General features: G+C 47.8%; 2 protein-coding genes across 4 annotated transcripts in view; one reads left to right on the top strand and one right to left on the bottom strand.

Annotated features, from left to right (window-relative positions):
• The window catches only part of LOC102695438 (metal transporter CNNM4), a 37466-nt gene extending 34508 nt beyond the window's left edge, over positions 1-2958 (bottom strand). For both annotated transcript variants that reach the window (XM_015361579.2, XM_015361655.2), the window contains exon 1: positions 1539-2958. In XM_015361579.2, coding sequence (XP_015217065.2) covers positions 1539-2940 — 1402 coding nt within the window. In that variant the 5' untranslated portion in view covers positions 2941-2958. The remainder of the gene's footprint in view (positions 1-1538) is intronic.
• Positions 2959-5860: 2902 nt separating this feature from the next.
• lman2la (lectin, mannose-binding 2-like a) lies at positions 5861-20174 on the top strand. 2 transcript variants are annotated; one of them, XM_006625526.3, is made up of 9 exons: positions 5861-6088; positions 7906-8024; positions 9708-9825; positions 10258-10340; positions 11759-11791; positions 12409-12570; positions 14039-14153; positions 15666-15785; positions 16473-20174. In XM_006625526.3, the coding sequence occupies exons 1-9, from the start codon at positions 5887-5889 to the stop codon at positions 16613-16615; spliced, it is 1095 nt and encodes a 364-aa protein (XP_006625589.3). In that variant the 5' UTR covers positions 5861-5886; the 3' UTR covers positions 16616-20174. The 2 variants fall into 2 exon arrangements, with proteins under 2 accessions (XP_006625589.3, XP_015217287.2); XM_015361801.2 differs by lacking the exon at positions 11759-11791.
• The last annotated feature ends 372 nt before the right edge of the window (positions 20175-20546 follow it).

The following is a 20546-nucleotide window of genomic DNA, read 5'->3' as shown; positions in this document are numbered from 1 at the left end:
GGAGCAGTTTAAAACCTGGGTGAAGCACTAGAGATGAAAGAGTCTTGCTGAGTAAATAACGAGCTCGGTTCATCAGGGGATCAGGGGATCATCAGACCCTCAGTGAGTCTGCACACCCCAGCCTTCATGTCACTTCGGACAGGACAGATGGTGCAAAAAAAAGGAGTTTGGATACCACAGCAGGAAGAGGAGAGGCAGAACTGTAGCTGTTAAGCCCTGAAACAAAGCATGGGTTTCATTCCCCTTGAGAGCTTTTTCTTTTTGTTAGCCTTGAAGGAATATGGCAATTAACTCTCTCTCCAATTCTCACATGCACATTTCTGTCTTGAAATTCTTTGCTAAACAGTAAATGTTTGTTTAAAAGAAGCCCCACAGGGAGCTGGGAACATAGGCGGTTGTGAAAACACAAAGCATCAAAACGACACATGGAGAAATGTTCACCAACATCCCAGCCCCTCAGCAGCCTGAATGGAAAAACACTCCAGCAGACGCCTAGTCAGAGGCGCCCTGGTGTGTCCTTACTGGTGCTGCCTCTTTAAGGGCCTGATGGCGGCCTCCCGACAAAGCATTGGAATTGCTGTACCACACTGCTGCATAATCTGCAAACCTGTCTCCTCTCCAAAGGTTTCAGTGCACAGGGTGAGCGAGGGGACACCGGCACGTCCGCGGGAGACACACAGCACAGAGGCAGCCTGTAACTTCAGCCGTGCAACCACACACGCCTTCGCAGAGCAACAGCCACAGCAGTCTCCCCAACACCACTGATGTAAGAAGGGCAGAGAGCCAGGCATACAGATATTTGCAGAGGCTGGCAGACAAGATCAGATACATGGACAGACACAAAGAGGGACGTATCCTGTAAGGACAACTTGGATGGTCTAACTTAGCTGCACAACTCTTCACTCACACAATAACACTCGAGCCTGAAATGATTTCTCAATCCGTCAGCCCCGAGTGTTTGTCCTGTCAGAAATACAAGTGGTAAGCGGGCGGAGGAGGGATTAGAAATGAGAACGCACAGATCATTTTGCTTCGTGAAACAACCCAACACAGGATGCCTGCAGAGCCGGTCGGACACACAGACCTAAAAACACAAATGTTTAAACTCGAAAGCATGAAACTATATTCATCACTTCTGAGGACGTTTTAGATTTGTGAGGTCATGAACGCACAAAGAGCAACAGTAAATCCTGAGTATGGAGCCCTGCACATCATTATATACCAGAAGAGAGGTGTCAATGACTCCTGGGAGGAGAAAACCAAGGCTAACAAACCTTATACCCTCTTTTTCCCCACAGTGCTAATTTAAAAAAGACAGAGGCGCTGTTCATACCTTTTAATGAACGCCATCTTTACAACAACATGAAAAAGAGGTGGGCAAACCAGACTGACAAATGAGACCAGTCTGGAACTGCAAAACACACTGCGGCTTCCAGCCTTAGGCTTTTCAGCAGCAGAAGCTCTCCAGTGCTCTTCTTTGACACCGCGCCAGTCCCATGCGCTCGACAAGCTTCTGTTGCTATGACGACGGGCCCTACCTTTCTTGAACTCCTCCAGCATGGCGTCCAGCTTGGTGTCGTGGAAGACGAAGTGGACCGGGTGGTTGTAGAACTTGGTGATGGTCTTCAGCGTGGTGCAGTCGTCTGGGTCCACGAAGGCCAGGTCCTTGACGTACAGGATGTCCACGATGTTGGAGCGCTCGTCCTCGAACACCGGGATGCGGGTGTAGCCGCTCTCCATGATCTCGGACATGGTGTTGAAGTCCAGCACGGCGTCGCTGTGGATCATGAAGCAGTTGCTCAGGGGGGTCATGACGTCCTCCACGGTTTTGGTCCGCAGCTCCAGCGCCCCCTGGATCATGTTGAGCTCCTCTTTCACCAGGTCGTTGTAGGGCTCCGTCACCTTGAGCATCCCCACCAGCTTCTCCCGGTTGTAGACGGTGCCGATCTCCTGGCCCAGCACGCAGTCCAGCAGCTTGCTGATGGGGTAGGACATGGGCAAGGTGAGCAGCATGAAGAACTTGGTCAGCACGATGGTGTTGGCCCCCACGGCCAGGCCGTGGCGAGAGCACAGCGCCTGGGGCATGATCTCCCCGAAGATGACGATGCCGATGGTGGAGGCCACCACCGCAGCCAGGCCAGATCCAATCAGGTCGTCCAGCAGGATGGTCAAGGTCGTGTTGACGAGCACGTTGCCCAGCAGGAGCGAGCACAGAAGGTAGTTGCCCTTCCTGCGGATGGGCTCGATCTTGCGGGCGTACTTCTTCTCCTTTTCCGTACCGCAGCTCTGCACGATGCGGAGCTCCATGGGATCTAAAGCCATCAGCCCCAGGTTCAGTCCGCTGAACATGCCGGACAGTAACAGCAGCAGGGCGATCAATATGATCTGCAGCCAGAGCGGGAGCAGCGACGACTTCTCCTCCACCACCTTCAGCTTGCCATCGTTCTCCCCGAACAGGTCCCACTCGCCTTCCGGGCTGCGTTTCACGCACAAGCTGTACTCCTTGGACTCTTCGCTCTTGCGGAGCGTCTTGATGGCTAATTTGAGCACCCCGGAGGTGCCCTGGCTGCTGACGTTCATGAAATTATTGATCGCGATGTCTTTGGTGAAATCGGCGCAAGTCCTGTTAAAAGAGTGGCTAAAGGCATTGTTTTCGCCCTCTCCCACTCCGTCTCCGTGTTCCGTAAACCTGATCTGTGACCAGGTGCCCGAGTTTAGCTGCAGCCCGTAAAACCTGAGCTGGACCTCACTGCCCTCTGTTACCTGGATGATTCCCTCGTTGGTGGTCGTGGCCGACTTGTTGCTCCACACCAGCCGCATGCCCAAGATCTGGCTGTTACTGACCTCTGCGGTTGCTGCCTCCATTCGTCCAGCTGTTGAGCTCCATAGAAAAACGATCAAAGTTAGAATATACCCCTGCCCACTCCAGTCTGTCGCCATGTTTGTTTCACTCTCCGCAAGCTGGGAGCTGACGTCACCTACTCATTTCTTAAAACCCGCCTCTTCATTATCCTAACCCCGCCTTCTATACCGCCCACATATGACGTTAGGGCCGCCTTCTAAATCATCACTTTCTTTTTAAGGAAGAGCAGTGCACTTGTTAAGATGGAAGGAAATATTTTTATTTAATTGGAGTCGTTATTGTTCATAGTATATCCTGAAAGCAATTCCTTTAACTATCCTTTAAGACTGTTTTAACTGACATAGATGCACATACCGATGGCATAACTGACGTATATGTGATATTTAGCAATTCAACTTTTCAAGTGTTCCAGTAAGAGTAAGAGTCTTTTAATTAATAATAAGAAATTTAGGAAATTATACTATTTTTTTCACTGTAATTATAAAATACAAATATATCGTTTACTACTTCAGACGGAATAAGTATGCACTCCATATATAGTTTATATATTAGCTACAGAACATCGAATCTTAATGAGGTTCACCATTTTGACAGTGATGTTAAAATAATATCCTCATAAAAATAAAAAAGGCGTTTTAACTTTTTTTTTCAGTGATTATATCCGATTGAACCGCAGTGCTACTGAACTTGCTGGTAAACATTACATCATCATGTCCGGGTGGCCCCTGATTGGGTGATAATGACATCACGCAGCCTCAGCCTCCACACTTTTAAAGAATGAAATCCAGCAAAGCTAAATGAAGGGTGCTGTGGGGGTGGGGGTACCGGAAGAATGACTTGTAATCCAAACATTTTTACTACAAATGAGGATGAAATCATGCGTTTATTTACTTTATTACAATAATTATAATGAATACCGTCAATCTCTCAAGAGCTAAAAAATAAAAACTCTTTAATTCATTCTTAAAACAAACGTTGTGATGAAATGGACTGTAAACTGAACAAAAATGCTTTTTTATTGAACAGCTCAGAATAATTCTCAGTACACAGAATTATTCCCGACACAATTATTTTAGCACTTATCATGACTTTTCCAAGTAGATTAGGAGAACCTCTTAATCCCACCTGCTGTACATGCGAATGTGGAAGTTTTGATTGGAATTGACTAAGCCCGCAAAAAAATCCTCTTAACATAATATAGTTAAAATACTGAGGACTATCATAAATCGTTAACATAGTGTTTTCCTGCCGATGCCACCTCGATATCAAAGGGGATTTGTAGATTGATATATGTGCATAAATGACCGATAAAGGCCAATAAAATAGAATACTAGAGTAACAAACAACTTATACAAACACTATCAGAGCAAAGCAAAGATTACTCGTAAACTATAATTATAGCAAACAATAGAAGAGCACAAGTACAGGGTTGTAGGATTTTTTGGGATTATGAATAAGCGTTAAATTGTAGTGGGAAGGTTTTGGAGAAGCGTGTTATTGGCTGTATTGTGAGTGAAAGAGCGCACGGGGAGGACCGAGAAAGAAACAACAGCCAATATAAGGTAAAGGGCAAAATGATGAGAACAGATCACGTTCCCTGTCGGCGACGCCAGAGGCGGGAAACAAAACTAAAAAGCCTAACTGCGGCCTTACAGTATATGCCATGTGACAGAGCTCAAAACTGCTCAGCGCTCCACAGCCTCTCAGTTAGCGGTTTCCAGGAAATGAGTCTTCTGTCTGAATAGGGCTTTGTGGCTAGGCTGTGATCGGGCGTTATAAACACTATGTCATATTTAGCGCACATGATTTCATTCTCCTATGTTTCAGGTCTGCGTTCAGACATTCGTGAGCCACATGAGTCAGCCTCAAGATGCATTAGATTTCGAAATGAATTCCCGGGCTTGCTTGAGTTCAGTCGCTGTTACAATTTTGGCTTCGTAAACCGTTTTAAAAACACACTTTCGACGGCCTTTCATATGCAAAGTTTGGAAAATCATCAGACTGCGGATTCTTTGACCCTTTGCTCTCAAAAAACAAATATCAAACATCAAACTATTAATTATAAGATGAAAATGTAGAAGCTTAAATAATTTCATTGCAATTGTTCCATCAAATCCCTTGCTAAATATGAACGTCAGGCTTCCAAGCGAAATATTAGTCTTCAGAAAAAGAAATTGCTGCTCTTTGAGAGGAAGCAAGGCGTCACACCCAGGTCCTGCCCCGCGACAAACCAGTCCCTGCTCGGGTGAGCGTACCGGGCTTCTTGGAAAACTGCTTTTAAGGTTTTAAGGTTTCCACCTCAAAAGTCCAGGATGAGATCAGTAAGGAAGAAACATCCAAAAGCACATCCGCTGTGCTTGCGGTTCTGGAAAATAATTCCGTTCGACTATATGCACTTTAAGTATCATAGGAAACCTCGTTATTTAATAATACGTTTCGGGTAGATAATAAAAACATAAACATAGCAAAACTTTTAAGCATATGTAGCTACAGTTCATTAAAAAATCGTTCCTATTCTCGGTTTTGATTTCTTGTGCTATCCGACATACTTCTACGAAATGTGATTTTGTCTTTTTGAAACTTGAAAGAAACAAGTAACGCTCAAGTAGAAGGTATATGGCCTGTGGCTAAGAAAAACTTTTTTAAGTGTTCAGATTGGTTTTTTAACGTTACACTATTAGACAAACATTTTCAACATCTTACTATTCACCCTCCTAACGGAATCAGTTACCAAGGCAACTGCTTCCGGGAGTGGGCGGGATGTTTGGAGTCTCTTTAATTGATAATAACTTTTACCAATAGAATCCCAAAAGTCTCACAAGTGGGCGGGTATTAGCCCCTGAACCAATCATATTTCGCTTCCAACGAACTGTCATTATTCATCGGGGGCGGGGCACAGGTAGAGTTAGACTCGTGAATGGCAGTTCAGTGCAGCGAATAGTTGATGACAACACATCCTACCAGCCACTGAGAGGCGAGGTAGGTGGGGAAAGGCGTGTCATGGAGGGAGGGGGAGGAGCAAAATGGCCGCTGCCATGAACGGGAAGGTTCTAGCTGGGGCTCGCAAGGGAATTTTTTATTTCATTTCTTTTCACAATATGATCAAAAAGATCCCGTTCGCAGTTGTCTTCATCCTGCTCACGGCAAGCCCGTGCTGGGGTGACGAAGGACACGAGGTGGAAGAGTTCCTGAAAAGGGAGCATTCGCTGATCAAGCCGTACCAAGGTAAGATCCATTACGGTACAGATGAACGGGGAGGGTGAGAGCGGATCGATCATAGCGGGAGAGAGAAAAGACTCTCCCTGCAAATCAAATGACAGCGCTGAAATCTCCAGCTGCCTTCGCTTTCTGACACTGGCTTGGCGGATCGGATCGACTCGACGTGAAGTGCACTAAAATATCCGCCAACACAGTCACGTTATCTTCAGTAGCTAGTGTTTTCGACAGGCTTGTCAAACCATGGCAACGCTAAATATCCGTAAGCGTTACAATATGAAGTCAACCCGAGCACTGACAACACGCGTTTAAAACAGCGTGGCTTTATTGATGCATGCACCTGACTCCTAGCCTCCTAGCCCTGCACGTCGTGACTCGCCTGGCTTGGATTGCGTAATGCAAGAAGTAGAGGCGACCTGACCAGACCAGTGCTGTTGTGTTGCGAAATCTGACGCGAGGTAGTCATCCAGTCACAGCCATTTCAGGAATTATGTTCTGGGGGAACACAGGTGAACGATGTAGGCGAGAGAGCGAGTAAGGAGGAGGCCTTGCCATAATCTCACATGAAAGTTGCCGCCGGTACACAGGTCAGCCCGACCTGACAAGGCGGTTCAGCAAGTTGAATTGAGCAACCGCGATGCAGGCTGCTTTGGTTTCTGGAGTGTGTAACCCTAACCCTGATCACACGAGTACGTGATTTTGGTTCCTTTGCCTTGGCGGAGAAACCGAATGGAAGTGTTTTTTTCCTGGTCTGATTCTGTGTTTTGCAGTATGCATAACCGTGTTTTTAAACCAGCCTGCAAGTTCTGTTCACAATTAAAACTGTAAAAAAGGTAGAAGTGTAAACCACTTTAATTCATCCCTAAATAATATTATGGAGCAATTTTTATGTTGGTTAACCGATACAGTATGAGATCTTACGCAGGTATATAGCTAAATGAATTGGCTTCATTACTCTGGCGCACTTTGGCTGCTGTTGCATCATGGTAGTGGTCGGGGGAGTCCCCATTACCTGTAAAGCGCTAAATAAGTGTAAGGAAAACAGTCACACCATAGCAAAACGTTCAAAGTAATATAGCTCCCCCTAGTGGTTGGAATACGAACCGGTGTTTTCGCTTCAAAGTGCTTTCAATTTGCCTTCAATGTGTCACCTGAAAAAGGTTCCACAGCCAGAAACATTGTGTATCTTTTCTTTACCTTTCAGCACGCAATGAACCCTTACCCGTTCCTTACATTTACAATGGGAAGGAAATTACGAATCCCCTCATGTTGATCGCAGTGCCCCATAATCCCAAGAATAACAATAAGTTCCCCGTTCAAATAAATCTTGTTTGTCAGTATCAAACTGTCTTGTCAGATGTAATGTACCGTCAAGTACTAGAAAAAGAAAGGAATCAGTTGTCCGGCCACACTGACCTCTCAAATCCACAGACCTTAAACATTTTAATGGCTGCTCAGTCAGTCAATCTCATTTGCTAACACACAGAATCTGGAGGTAATATAGGGGATATATATATATACAGGACAGGCATCTGATAAAGTTGTTTTGCCTCTTACTTGTGGCAACATGGAGAACCACAATCCAGCAAGTATTGTAGGTCCCCCCTTAACGCCCAGTTTCTGACCTCTGGGCTTTCGTGACTGAGGTCACATGCTCTCTTGAACAGCGGCTGTAAGTCAGAGGGCACTCGATCAGCCTGGCATGCTTGACCGCTGTGCCTCCTGTGCTGGACGCTGGCTGCGGTGGCACCTTGCCGTGCAGTAGCCACAGCCACGCCCTGTCCCTGCCAGGCTGCAGGCTGACCCCGTGTCCTGTGTGTGTCCAGGCGTGGGCTCGGCCAGCTCCTCGCACTGGGACCTGCTGGGGAACACCATGGTGACCACCGACTACGTGCGCCTCACGCCGGACATGCAGAGCAAGCAGGGGGCCGTGTGGAACCGGGTCGTAAGTAACGCCGTCGGGGCCCGGCGCGGCCCGAAACGCCTCGTGCAGCACGCGCCGAGGTCCTGCCTGTCGCCAGCGTGAGACAGCTGGCTGGGTCTTTGTGGGCTTAGCCTCAGCTGGTACAGAAATAGGGCTTTAAATCCCTCGCGTTCCCCAAAACTGGCCTGTGTTCACTTTTGCACAACAACAGATGGGCTCACGCAAGAGTGCTGCAAGACGCGTGTGTCTGGAGCCTCACAGGGGAGTTGACTGAGCAGCGGGAAGGGAAAAGAGAACTCGCCCTGCAAAAGCACCAGCTGATGGGAGACAGGAAAATAAAGAATGAAGCTTTTAAAAAAGGCATTCTTGTGACAGCTGGATCACTGCTCACAGCTGCTGAATGATAAACCTCTCACAGCCTCTGGTCCTCTCACACTGGGTACTGTTCATCCGTTACTGTGAGAAGAACAGTCACCACAGCACTGAGTGCAGCAACCTCACAGCCCTCTCTCAGCGCAGCATCCTCACAGCCCTCTCTCAGCGCAGCAACCTCACAGCCCTCTCTCGGCACAGCCCTCTCTCAGCACAGCAACCTCACAGCCCTCTCTCAGTGCAGCAACCTCACAGCCCTCTCTCGGCACAGCATCCTCACAGCCCTCTCTCAGCACAGCAACCTCACAGCCCTCTCTCAGTGCAGCAACCTCACAGCCCTCTCTCGGCACAGCCCTCTCTCAGCACAGCCCTCTCTCAGCACAGCATCCTCACAGCCCTCTCTCAGCACAGCAACCTCACAGCCCTCTCTCGGCACAGCCCTCTCTCAGCACAGCATCCTCACAGCCCTCTCTCAGCACAGCAACCTCACAGCCCTCTCTCAGCACAGCAACCTCACAGCCCTCTCTCAGCACAGCATCCTCACAGCCCTCTCTCAGCACAGCATCCTCACAGCCCTCTCTCAGCGCAGCATCCTCACAGCCCTCTCTCAGTGCAGCATCCTCACAGCCCTCTCTCAGCACAGCATCCTCACAGCCCTCTCTCAGCACAGCATCCTCACAGCACAGCCCTCTCTCAGCGCAGCATCCTCACAGCCCTCTCTCAGCGCAGCATCCTCACAGCCCTCTCTCAGCACAGCATCCTCACAGCGCAGCCCTCTCTCAGCACAGCATCCTCACAGCCCTCTCTCAGCACAGCATCCTCACAGTGCAGCCCTCTCTCAGCGCAGCATCCTCACAGCCCTCTCTCAGTGCAGCATCCTCACAGCCCTCTCTCAGCACAGCATCCTCACAGCCCTCTCTCAGCACAGCATCCTCACAGCGCAGCCCTCTCTCAGCACAGCATCCTCACAGCGCAGCCCTCTCTCAGCACAGCATCCTCACAGCCCTCTCTCAGCGCAGCCCTCTCTCAGTGCAGCAACCTCACAGCGCAGCCCTCTCTCAGCACATCAACCTCACAGCCCTCTCTGAGCACAGAACATGGTTCACCTCATCTGCACTGTGAAGGGTCTTGACAGTTCTCCGGCACTCACAGAGTACCCACCAGCAGCAGCCAGCTGTGTCAGGACACGTGCAGGGAATCACTGGTTTAACTGGCTTTAAAAAAGCATGACTCTGGAGCTCTGTAACTTGTCCCATACTGAGGAAGGACCACTGTCTGTTACCCTGTCTGTTAGACGTCAGGCTGTCCCTGCATGTGTCTGTCCACCTGTAGCCCTGTTACCTGCGCGACTGGGAGCTGCAGGTGCACTTCAAGATCCATGGCCAGGGGAAGAAGAACCTGAACGGGGATGGGCTGGCGGTGTGGTTCACCAAGGAGCGCATGCAGACAGGTACAGCGCTGCCATCTTCAGGCCAGCAGTACCACTGTCAGGAGGCCCATCTAGCACACCTGGATCTCACTTTTTTCAGAGCAAGACATAAGGAGTCCAGTGGCAGGGCAGTGAGAATAGTTTGTTTTATTTTTGTTTTTATTGTGAGCCTGTTTTACATTCTTGTCTACTGTCTACTGTCTGTGTGGAAGCATTAAAGAGATCTGGATGTGAAAACGTGCAGGGAATCGAATTGAGTGAGAGATCTTGTGCAGTCTGCTGTGTATGCAGACGTGGGAGATAACTTTCCCAGGGAATAAGATGACGTTATTATTCTCCAGTGAAAGCCAGCTCTGGACTGCGTGTGGAGACAGCTCTGATGACATGGCTCAGAGCAGTCTTGTAACCCCGGTCTACCTGTATCTCTGTATGTACGTATGTGTGTCATTGTAGGGCCTGTTTTTGGCAATATGGACCGTTTTACTGGGCTGGGAGTGTTTGTGGACACATATCCCAATGAGGAGAAGCACCAGGAGGTACAGTACCAGTCACTGTGACACTATTATAGCAGACCAGCGGGGCAACACCTGGGCCATTCACTTTGCTGGAAACATGCTCTCTGAATCTCTGTTTTTTAATAACAGTCGGAGAGCCGATAGCTATTCTCAAATAGTGCGCTTCTAAGGCTAAACAACAAACGCATTAGGGGGAAAATTTCATTTTTCTGTAATTTATCCATCAGCAGCACGTGGTAGGAAGATCTTACTCATTGGTCTTGCATATGGGCTTATCAAGGAATAAGTGCTGCTCAGTTCACTGTAAGATGTTTACTCATCTTAGGTTGATCTGATATGCATAGTGTTAAAAGGCACTCGTCTTACATCAATGAGAGTTCCTTCACTGCACTGTCTTTTTGAAACCCCCCTCTTCAACATCATTTAAAGGGGAAATTCATTCATCATATCTCATGAAGGGAGGAATTAAGATGCTGGATCTCATCCACAGCACTAGTTATTAAAATTGTGAGGCTGGGAGATTACCTTCCTTTAGACTACGTCTCATGTTCTGTGCATTGACGTCTGTCTGGGGAAGGAGTGCAGTCCAGTCGATAAAAACAGAGATCAGATATCTTCTGCCACAGTTTTAAAAATGTATTGTGACAGCTATAAATTGTCTTGTTACTTTCTGGCCCTTTTTTTAAGGTCTGTTTTTCAGAAGTGCAGAAAATGCCCTATAAAGGAACAGCCTTTTTATCTTACAGGTCTGTGTTAAAACAATGAATGCAGAACTTATTCTTTATTTTAAGAAAATAAATAATTAAGCGCTCCTGAATGGCTCAGCCAATAAAGACACTTTTATTAGTGCAATGGTTCTGGTGTTGCGGGTTCGAGCCTGGGTTGTGTCTTCAGCAGTAGCAATAGCTGAGGGCAGGGAGGGATCAATTGATCAGGGCTCTCCCAGCTATCGGCAACACAGCGCTCCCTGTGTGGAGAGGGACGTGCCTCTCCTCAACCCATTGTCACTGAGCTTCTGATACCCTGTGACCCCCTAGGGTGCAAAAGGAGGTGGGGACGTTAGGGGTGTCTCCCCCGTGTGCCGCCACGGGTTTCATAGCCACAAGCCAAGATGTAAGCAGCGTGTTTTTCACTGTTAAAAACAGAATCAACAACTGCATGCTGCTCTTGAATCAGAGCAAAAAGCATCTTCATAATGTAGCACTGTGAAGCAGATTCAATGTTTCCTCACTGCGTGCGAGCTGAAGGTGGGGGGTGTTTGAGGGTTGTACGTATGTTGTGAGTGTGTGTTAATACTGTGTTACTGGGCGGCGTTGTGAACATGAATAAGGAGAGAGAGGAATATGTGCTGTGGAGAAATCTGGCTCAGTGTCGGGTGTTTAAAGGGCCTGTCTTGTTATGTGCCCCTTGCCTTTTTGCGCCAATCGCCACGGAGACAGGCACAGAAGAAGAGGTACACCCCCCGCACACAGGTACCCTTCTACTACACAGACCCCAGCACCTATCTGCTGAGAGCATGCACCCCTACCATTCCTCTCATGACCACTGTAGTGCCTGTTTGAGCATCTCTGCAGCTCGGCTGACCTCTTCGGGGGCCTGCGTGAATTTTCCGGCCGATGTTGCTTTCGTTGTGGTGTCTTTCTTTTTGGATAGTTGAGTGTTTTCTACTCTGCATTTATTTAGCATTCTGTTCTTCACTTTGGCAAGCAAATCCAGTCTGCTGAGGCACATGGCTCTGACGTGCTCTCACTCGGACCATTGTCGAATACCCACAATCCAGCGCGCTGCCGAATACCCACAATCCAGCGCGCTGCCGCTCCTGAGCTCTGTTTGGCCAATGACAAGAATGCTCTCAGATTGGCTTTCTTGCCTTCTCTCTAGTTGCTCAGCCACTGCCAAAAGATTTGCATTGCTGGAGAACTGCCCACTCTGCGGAAGTGTACTAAGAGTGACCTTAAACACTGCAGTGATGCAAAACGCCTGGCCATGGTTGTAGTCGGCATGCTGTGGGGTGGTTGTGCGGGAAGCCGTTGACCGCGTTCGTCATTCACTACAACAGCGCCCTTCCTCTTCTCTCTCCCCGTCCCAGCGAATCTTCCCGTACGTGTCCGCGATGGTAGGGAACGGGACCCTGAGCTACGACCACGAGCGGGACGGCCGCCCCACGGAGCTGGGAGGGTGTACCGCGCTGGTCCGGAACCTCAACCACGACACCTTCCTGGTGGTGCGCTACGTCCGGCGCAGGCTGACGGTGAGCCGCCCCGACCTCGCTCCCGGGGAACAACCGCGCGGGACACGTAGTCCCCCTGGCGGCCTGCGTCTCTGAAGGAGCTGGCGCAGCCTTTGGGACGCTCGGCATGTTTCACACGCCGGAGACAAAGACACAGTTCTGGTGTCCGGCGGTCAGACATATACAGAAGAGAGCAGGCCTTTCTGGCCAGAATTAGGAAGTAGTTAGTTGGTAGTTAGGTAGTTGGAGATCCTTGGCTACTAACTAGCCCAGACCGATTAGCTGCCTGCGACTGAAGAAGAGCGATGGGCTAAGGGTTTCCTCTGATCTGGAAATCAGTCAATACCCAGTTGCCTGGTAGGTTTTGACCGCTCAGTCATTAAAAATGCTAGGGCAGTCTTCACAAGGGTAAGTGTGTTACCCTGGTCTCCTGGCTAAATGCTACATTCTGCTTTAATGTAATTGGAGAAGTGATTTCTCCCTTCTGTTGTGCGGTGAGGCTGCTGTGTGTCACCCAGGTGGGGCCAGTACTGCTTGTGGTGGATGAAGTGGGTCCCCCCCTAAACGTGCTGAAACATACTGTGTCAATGTGATTGATTCACATTACCTGTGGCACGTGGAGCCTTTGAGTCTTTCTCTTGATTCCTAACCCTCTGCCTCTTTCAGACTCCCTCCTGTCCGGTGTCTCTGTTCCCCTGTCCCCTTTCTCTCTCACTGTGTCCCCCTGTCCCCTTTCTCTCTCTCTGTGTCCCCCTGTCCCCTCTCTCTCTCACTGTGTCCCCCCGTCCCCTCTCTCTCTCACTGTGTCCCCCCATCCCCTTTCTCTCTCACTGTGTCCCCCCATCCCCTTTCTCTCTCACTGTGTCCCCCCGCCCCCTTTCTCTCTCACTGTGTCCCCCCATCCCCTCTCTCTCTCACTGTGTCCCCCCATCCCCTTTCTCTCTCACTGTGTCCCCCCATCCCCTCTCTCTCTCACTGTGTCCCCCCATCCCCTCTCTCTCTCACTGTGTCCCCCTGTCCCCTCTCTCTCTCATTGTGTCCCCCCATCCCCTCTCTCTCTCACTGTGTCCCCCCATCCCCTTTCTCTCTCACTGTGTCCCCCCGTCCCCTTTCTCTCTCACTGTGTCCCCCCGTCCCCTTTCTCTCTCACTGTGTCCCCCTGTCCCCTCTCTCTCTCACTGTGTCCCCCTGTCCCCTCTCTCTCTCATTGTGTCCCCCTGTCCCCTCTCTCTCTCACTGTGTCCCCCCATCCCCTTTCTCTCTCACTGTGTCCCCCCGTCCCCTTTCTCTCTCACTGTGTCCCCCTGTCCCCTTTCTCTCTCACTGTGTCCCCCCATCCCCTCTCTCTCTCACTGTGTCCCCCTGTCCCCTTTCTCTCTCACCATGTCCCCTTTCTCACTGTGTCCCCCTGCCCCCCCTCTCTCTCACTGTGTCAATCTGTCCCCTCTGTCTTCTCTCTCGCTCTCACTGTGTCCCCCTGTCCCCCCAGGTCATGATTGACATTGATGGGAAACAGGAGTGGCGGGATTGTCTAGACATCCCGGGAGTGCGCCTGCCACAGGGATACTTCATCGGAGCCTCCGCCATCACCGGGGACCTGTCAGGTACAGAGCTCCAGCTGTAGGACACAGGGCAGGACCCCAGGGGAGTGTGTCTGTCCTTCAGGCACCCTTGCACACCTGCACAGAGAGCAGGACACTCCTCTACGATTCTGCTTTATACCCTGTTTAAATGCAAAAACATTCAAACATTCAAAGTGGTTGAATTGAAAGCAGTAATAGACAATAAGCTGGTATAACAATTCTTCTTGACATGTCAAATTGCACTCTCAATCACAGTCTTCTGTGAGAATGGAAACACTTCCTCATGGGAGCACTTTCCCACTGACATTATTGTAAGGAATATAAACCATGCTGGAATGCTGCTGGGAATTCTATTAAGAGACATCTTAGCACTCATTCAGCAATAGCATTCACTTGTTTACAGTCTTGTTAATAATATAATGGCCGATGGTCAGTCTGTAGAGGTTCTTGAGAGTTTTAAATATCTGGGAACACATATTGACCAGAGGCGGAGTTACCCTGAGAATATATACAACATTTTTAAGAAAGCAAATCGGAGGCTGTTTTTAATTCAAAGGCTAAAGAACTTTAATGTCAGTCAAAGTGTCCTGGAGACGGAATATAAAAGCCTTGTTGAGAGCATCCTGGCATTTAACATGACAGTTTGGTATGGAAACCAGGGGTTGAAAAACAAAACCAAACTGTCCAGGATTGTGAAAATGGCAGGAAAAAATCATTAGGAAGCAGCAGGTCCAGCTCAGCAATTTATATCGTATTATAGTTCTGAGAATGGCAAGGAACATCCCACCTGATTCCACACAGCCACTCCACTCTCAATTCATAATACTCCCATCAGGGAGATGGTATCAGGGTACCAAATACAAATACATTTATAGGGAGTCCTTTGTCCCCTCTGCAATAAAACTACTCAGTGCATGTATGTAACTGTAGTGCCCCCATTACCTATTTATTTATCCATTTATTCATGTATCACATACTGTTGTTGTGCTTTTATGTGATTCGTGTGTTTTGCTTGTGTGTTTTGTACTCATATGGGCGAAGCCAAAGACAGATTTGGACAGTAGTGGACAACAAAGGATCTATGTAATCTATGTAGGCGCTGCTGCCCCCTGACTGGGAGAGAAGATGCCCAGCTCCCTGCTAGTGACCAGCTGCTGAGTTATAAGAATAGACCCTGGCCATAGAAGAGTACTGGCACGCTAATTTTAGACTATTATTTCCAGTGAAGGCCACAGCCACCTTGGAGCACATTTATATCCACGCTGCTGCCTGTTAAAAATACTCCAGCGCTGTGAGCCGTCCTGCTGGGGAAAAGCAGCCCGTTTCTCGCTGGAGTGGACCACTCCGTCTCTCCTGTCCCTGTTCTTCCCACAATGCACTGCTTCCTCCAAACACAGATACCGCCATCTCTGTTCCTCTAAAGCTACGACCACAGGTTCTGCGTCACCCTGGTAGATAACACAGAATTATGCCAAATGCCCGAGAGCACTGGTGGAACGTCCTGCCCTGACCTCTCTCTCTCTGTCACTGTAGATAACCATGACCTGATCTCCCTGAAGCTGTACCAGCTGACCGTGCTGAGGACAGCTGAGGAGGAAGAGGAGGAGGAGGAAGTCACCTTCCCCAGCGTGGACAACATGTCCCTCCTCAAGGGTGAGGCTCGTGCTCAAACATCAACACTGCACTCTTCTGCTCTGCATGCACCTGCCAGCTTGAGACACGCTCATCGCAGTTACTTCAGATCGCCTACTCCACAGCCTGTTGTTTGAAGCTCCTGGGGTTCACCGAAAGATACATTCAGAGCTGATTATGGTGATTTGGGGGTATTAGATAATTAAATGTCCAATTCAGGTATTCCTGCAGGCAGTACTTCCCAGTCCTGTTACTGGTGACCCCCCGACCGGTTGGCTTTAGTTCCAGCTAAGCCTTCAGCTACACAATCAGACACTTCATTGACTGACACTGTAACAATAAGACTAATCTGAACTGTTTGTTCCCAGCTCATAAACATGTCCGTGCTTTAACCACTGTATTTTATAAGTGAAATAAAATCCCAGACTAAAAACAAAATGCAAATATTCCAGTGAAGCAGGTCAAGTTCTTAGGTCAAGTGAGGTTTCAGATATCTAATGAAAGTGGAATGAAAAGCAGCAGGTATGTGGGTCACCAGGCCCAGGCCTGGGGAACCACTGCTGTCGGTCTTTTAGCTTGCCACACTCCTCTTCTCTGCAGATGTGAAGGAGTGGGGAAGCACCTTCCTGCTTACACAGAGCGTCCCGGGTTCCCCCTCTGGATTTGGTCCGAATTCTCTCCCTGACCTCTCCTTTCCTCTCCCATCAGCCGAGGACTTTTCCGAGCCCATGAGCGGGGTGACCCTGTTCTTCATCGTCTTCTTCAGCCTGCTGGGCTCTATCATGCTGGCCATCATCGCCGTCATCGCCTACCAGAAGTGGAAAGAGAACAGCCGCAAGCGCTTCTACTGATCGCCGAGAGAGAGAGATCCGCCCCCTCCACCACCTCCGAACTGAGCCACCCCAGACTGCCACTAACCTGAACAGGAGCCTCGTCCATGACCGCCAAGCCGGGGAATGATGGGAGAAGATATGGGACCTTTAAGCTGACCCACTCTCCTCTCCACAGGCAGGGCAGACAGAGGCACTGGAGTGGGAGACCTCTGCCTCCCACGTGGACAATTTCTTGAATAATAGTAATAAAAGTGCATTTATTGTCCTACCTTCAAAGAAAAACAGAAAAGGGGAAGATGTCCACCCAAAACCATCCCCACTTTCACACCTGCCTTCAGGTCTTGTTTCAAAGCATTTGCTGGGTAGTGGAGAGAGGATGTTTGGCTGTCTGGTTCCCTCTTCATTACATCTTTCAGCATGGGCTTCTGGAAAGCTCCCTCACTGGGTGGACAATGGCAGATTTCTCACTGCCCTGGATTACTAGAGCAGTCCATCATATTTACAAAAAAATCACATTAGACCAGCAGCCTTCAGCCACAGTAACTCTACCTTCTGTTCATCAAGAACCATACTTTGTGAGTGGGGAAAACAGATCTATTCCGATATGGAATCAACTTCAGTGCAAACTTTGACATCTTTTTCTATCGGCTTAGGGGCGAATTTTAAGGGCTTCTGTTGTGTTTGTGACTGTTCTTCTATTTTCTGTGAGAGAGTGTTTCCCGTCTACTGATCCCCATTGGAGAATAATTCTGCAGTCGTGTTCTTTTTCCGGTCGTGTTCAATGGTGGTCTCCCCAGCCCTTTCATTCTTTCATTCATTCAAGAGTATGTTTATGTGTGCATTTGTTCTTGCTGCTATAAGGTGAAGGAGGTTCGTGTTTATTGACCTTGATCGTTCTCATTCCTGTGTGCCTCGTGCTGCCTTCCGCTCTGTGGTCTAGCTGCTGCCTTGGTCATGTGTTTAAATGTCTCCGTTTGTACGGATTACTGGACCGGCCTTTTTTTTTTTATGTGTGAATTGTAAAACCCCAGTATCAATATTCTCTCTGCACTGGGAATCACAGCTTGGAAGAGCGTTTTTCTGGTTGATTCTGGTTGATTCATGTCTATAATGTAATGAACTTGGAACATAGAATCCTCTTTTGGGCGATTCAGTCAAAGAGTGAGAGCCTCACTGTCTGGACAGGCCTAACGTGGTTTGTTGAAAGTGTCAAAAAACAGTCCTACTGAATACATCTCTTTTCCTGAGCTACAGATTGGAGCAGATGGAACTACAGCATGATGTGTTAAAACACGAGTCTTGCTTTTGGAGAAACACAGCCCTGCAGTTTTTGTGAGTAACAGGTTGTCCAAAGCACTGCTCTCCAAATTGTGCTGCTCTTGGGCACTGGTAACTTCGGATCTGTGCAGAAGAGTTATATTTGTCCAGCTGTGCTGTAATTGTACTAATTTTGCCCACTTCTTGTGGTCTTGTGCTGCTGAAGATTTATAGACACTTATGAATCCTGCTGGACTGTTGCTCTTCAACAGGATCAAACTTGGTAACACTTTATAAGACATTAGAACAATGATTGGAGAACAGAGGTCTTTTAGAAGAATGAAGTCAGGAAGGGATTCAATGTAGTCATGAAGAGCTCAGGTGGGACAAATGAAGGACTCTCTTAACATGGCTCTTCAGGTACAGGGGAGCTGTACTGTGCCTCTCTGTTCAGTCTGCAAAAATAAGGTGCGCCATGTGTTTTATACTGAGCATCAGAAAAAACAAAAGCCAGAGTTACTAAAACAAAATGCATTTCTTACACAGAAACCTGCATAAGACCACTTCAAATAACAGAACTACACACTTTGTAAGTTTTTTTTTCTTTACAGAGACATTATGCATATTCTAGTTATTTAAAGACTCATTGAATTAAGTGTTCATATTTTACAGAAACACAGTTGGCTTTAATGAATATTAAAATAAGCATTCCATTCTTTTGTTTTTTAGAACACGATGCCCCATGCAACTATGAAACCAATCTTTAGCGAAAATAAACCAATCTTTAGCCAAGGCTGATTCCCAGCTAAAATAACTGCTAATTGCAAAATAAAGTGAGCTGCCTTTCACTGAACACTTCAGCCACTTGTCTGTCTTATCAGTCCCCAGCAGAGATTACAGATGGCGCAGTGGTTGGCGTTGCTGGACCCTTGCTTTCAATTCCTGGGGTGCTGTCTGCGTGGAGTTTGTATGTTCTTTTGTCGTTCCTCTTCACAGTCATAATGCATACTGGTAGTTTACCTTATGTCTGGGAAAACTGGCACTGTTATAAGTGTGTGTGTGTCCTGTGATGGACTGGCGTCCTGTCCAGGGTGTAGTCTGCCTTGTGCCTGTTGCTTGCCAGGATAGGCTCCGGCTCCCCTACGACACTGAATTGTGTAAAGCTGTTAGAAGGTGGGTGTTTGGATGGACTGAGCCCTCATCCCTCATCCCTGATTTTCAGTAACTGGAACGAAGATGGTATCTGTTTTTGTTTTTTTACTTTTCAACAGAAATAGTTGATCACAACCACCTACAGTTTTAAAATATTTATGATTAATAACAACAATAACAAAACATGCCAAACCCCAAAGAGCTATAAATCATTTCATTAAGTTAGGAGCCACTGGCTAGGAATTGGTGTGTAAAGGGAGACGTCTAATTGGAAAACGAATACTGAAAAGACAGAACGCTCACTGCATGGCAGTCTTTCTGTTAGTGGGTGTCATGTAGGTCGAAGATGACATTATTCGCATTTTCTCTAAAACATATTTTGGCAGTAAAAGTGTAAACTCCAGTCTGGAGAGCTGAGACTATTTTAACCTTCAAACTCTACTTTGCAGTGAATAGGGTGGTATCCTCAACCCTGCAATAGGCCTCAGTAGCCTTTGAAGTAGCTCATGTGGAGAATCATTGCATGGCTAGATTTAATCTGTCAGTCTCCAGCTGTACGAAAGCAGGATAAGATTGACTTAGACCAGGGCTTCCCAAACTTGGTTTCCCACCCAGGCTCTCAATTCGTTACCACTTCTCAATTAAATTCAAGCCTTCCTTGATATTTTTATCTACTCAAAAGGTTTGATAGATTATAACTGAAATGTAATAGTTAAAAGGAACCCACTAAAATGTTTAATACTGTACATAAGAACAATGAAAGAGAGTTCGGACTGTATCGGTACCATTATGTCAATGATATTTCAACTGGAACTCAACCAGCAGTTTGTGAGAGTCCAGAGGACCTGGATTGGAAACCACAGATGCAGACTATGAAAACTGTTTTCAGGAGAATGTTATTAAAATTGTCAATGTAGCTGAGTCATCTGCACCAGGCCAACATGTTTGCTGCACTGAGATTGTTCTGGTAGCTGAAACTCATCTTCTTTGTAGTTGGTACGTGGTGCCAGCTCTGCACATAAGAGGATTCTGTGTCCTATACGATAAGCGCCCACTTTAAGGAAAGGTCTGTAACAATTGCACTGGTTTTTTCCCCTGGCTCTTTCAGCCAAGTGCATAGGGAGCACACCTCTTGCACGTGCTTCAATAAAAGCTGTGAGGTTTTTAACTTGTTGGAAGACTTTTTTTCCCTCCTGCAATTGTTTGATTTTGCATTTGTGACCATATCTAAGCTACATGTCACAGAAATTTGAACACTTGCCTCCTTTGATTTAAGTTATTTGGGAAGAGCAATCGTACTGGTGCCCACAGTATCTTAAAGAGCCCGAGGGGTAACTGCATTTAAACACAGTCTACAGAAGGGCCACAAATGCTCCTACATTCTTCCATATCCCTTTTGAAACAGGGGTTTTGATATAAAACATAATAACAGAGCAATCTGTCCTTAAAAAATCAAAAGTAAAAGTTTCAAAACTGAACACTTACCTTGCTCAAAGCAAGGTGGTGGGAGGGCAGGCGTGTGACAGATACTGAGTTATAG

This window comes from Lepisosteus oculatus, chromosome 2 (assembly GCF_040954835.1).
Source record: "Lepisosteus oculatus isolate fLepOcu1 chromosome 2, fLepOcu1.hap2, whole genome shotgun sequence".
NCBI lineage: Eukaryota > Metazoa > Chordata > Actinopteri > Semionotiformes > Lepisosteidae > Lepisosteus > Lepisosteus oculatus.
The sequence above is the reverse complement of the archived record's forward strand: the minus strand, read 5'-3'. Positions and strand labels throughout refer to the sequence as shown.

What these genes read in the sequence shown, in the direction of transcription:
- lman2la (XM_006625526.3), top strand. Translation starts at nt 5,887, where the DNA reads ATGGCCGCTGCCATGAACGGGAAGGTTCTAGCTGGGGCTCGCAAGGGA. An exon ending in CATCACCGGGGACCTGTCAG is followed by an intron (nt 14,154 to 15,665) that starts GTACAGAGCTCC and finishes CTGTCACTGTAG; the next exon opens with ATAACCATGACCTGATCTCC. An exon ending in CAACATGTCCCTCCTCAAGG is followed by an intron (nt 15,786 to 16,472) that starts GTGAGGCTCGTG and finishes CTCTCCCATCAG; the next exon opens with CCGAGGACTTTTCCGAGCCC.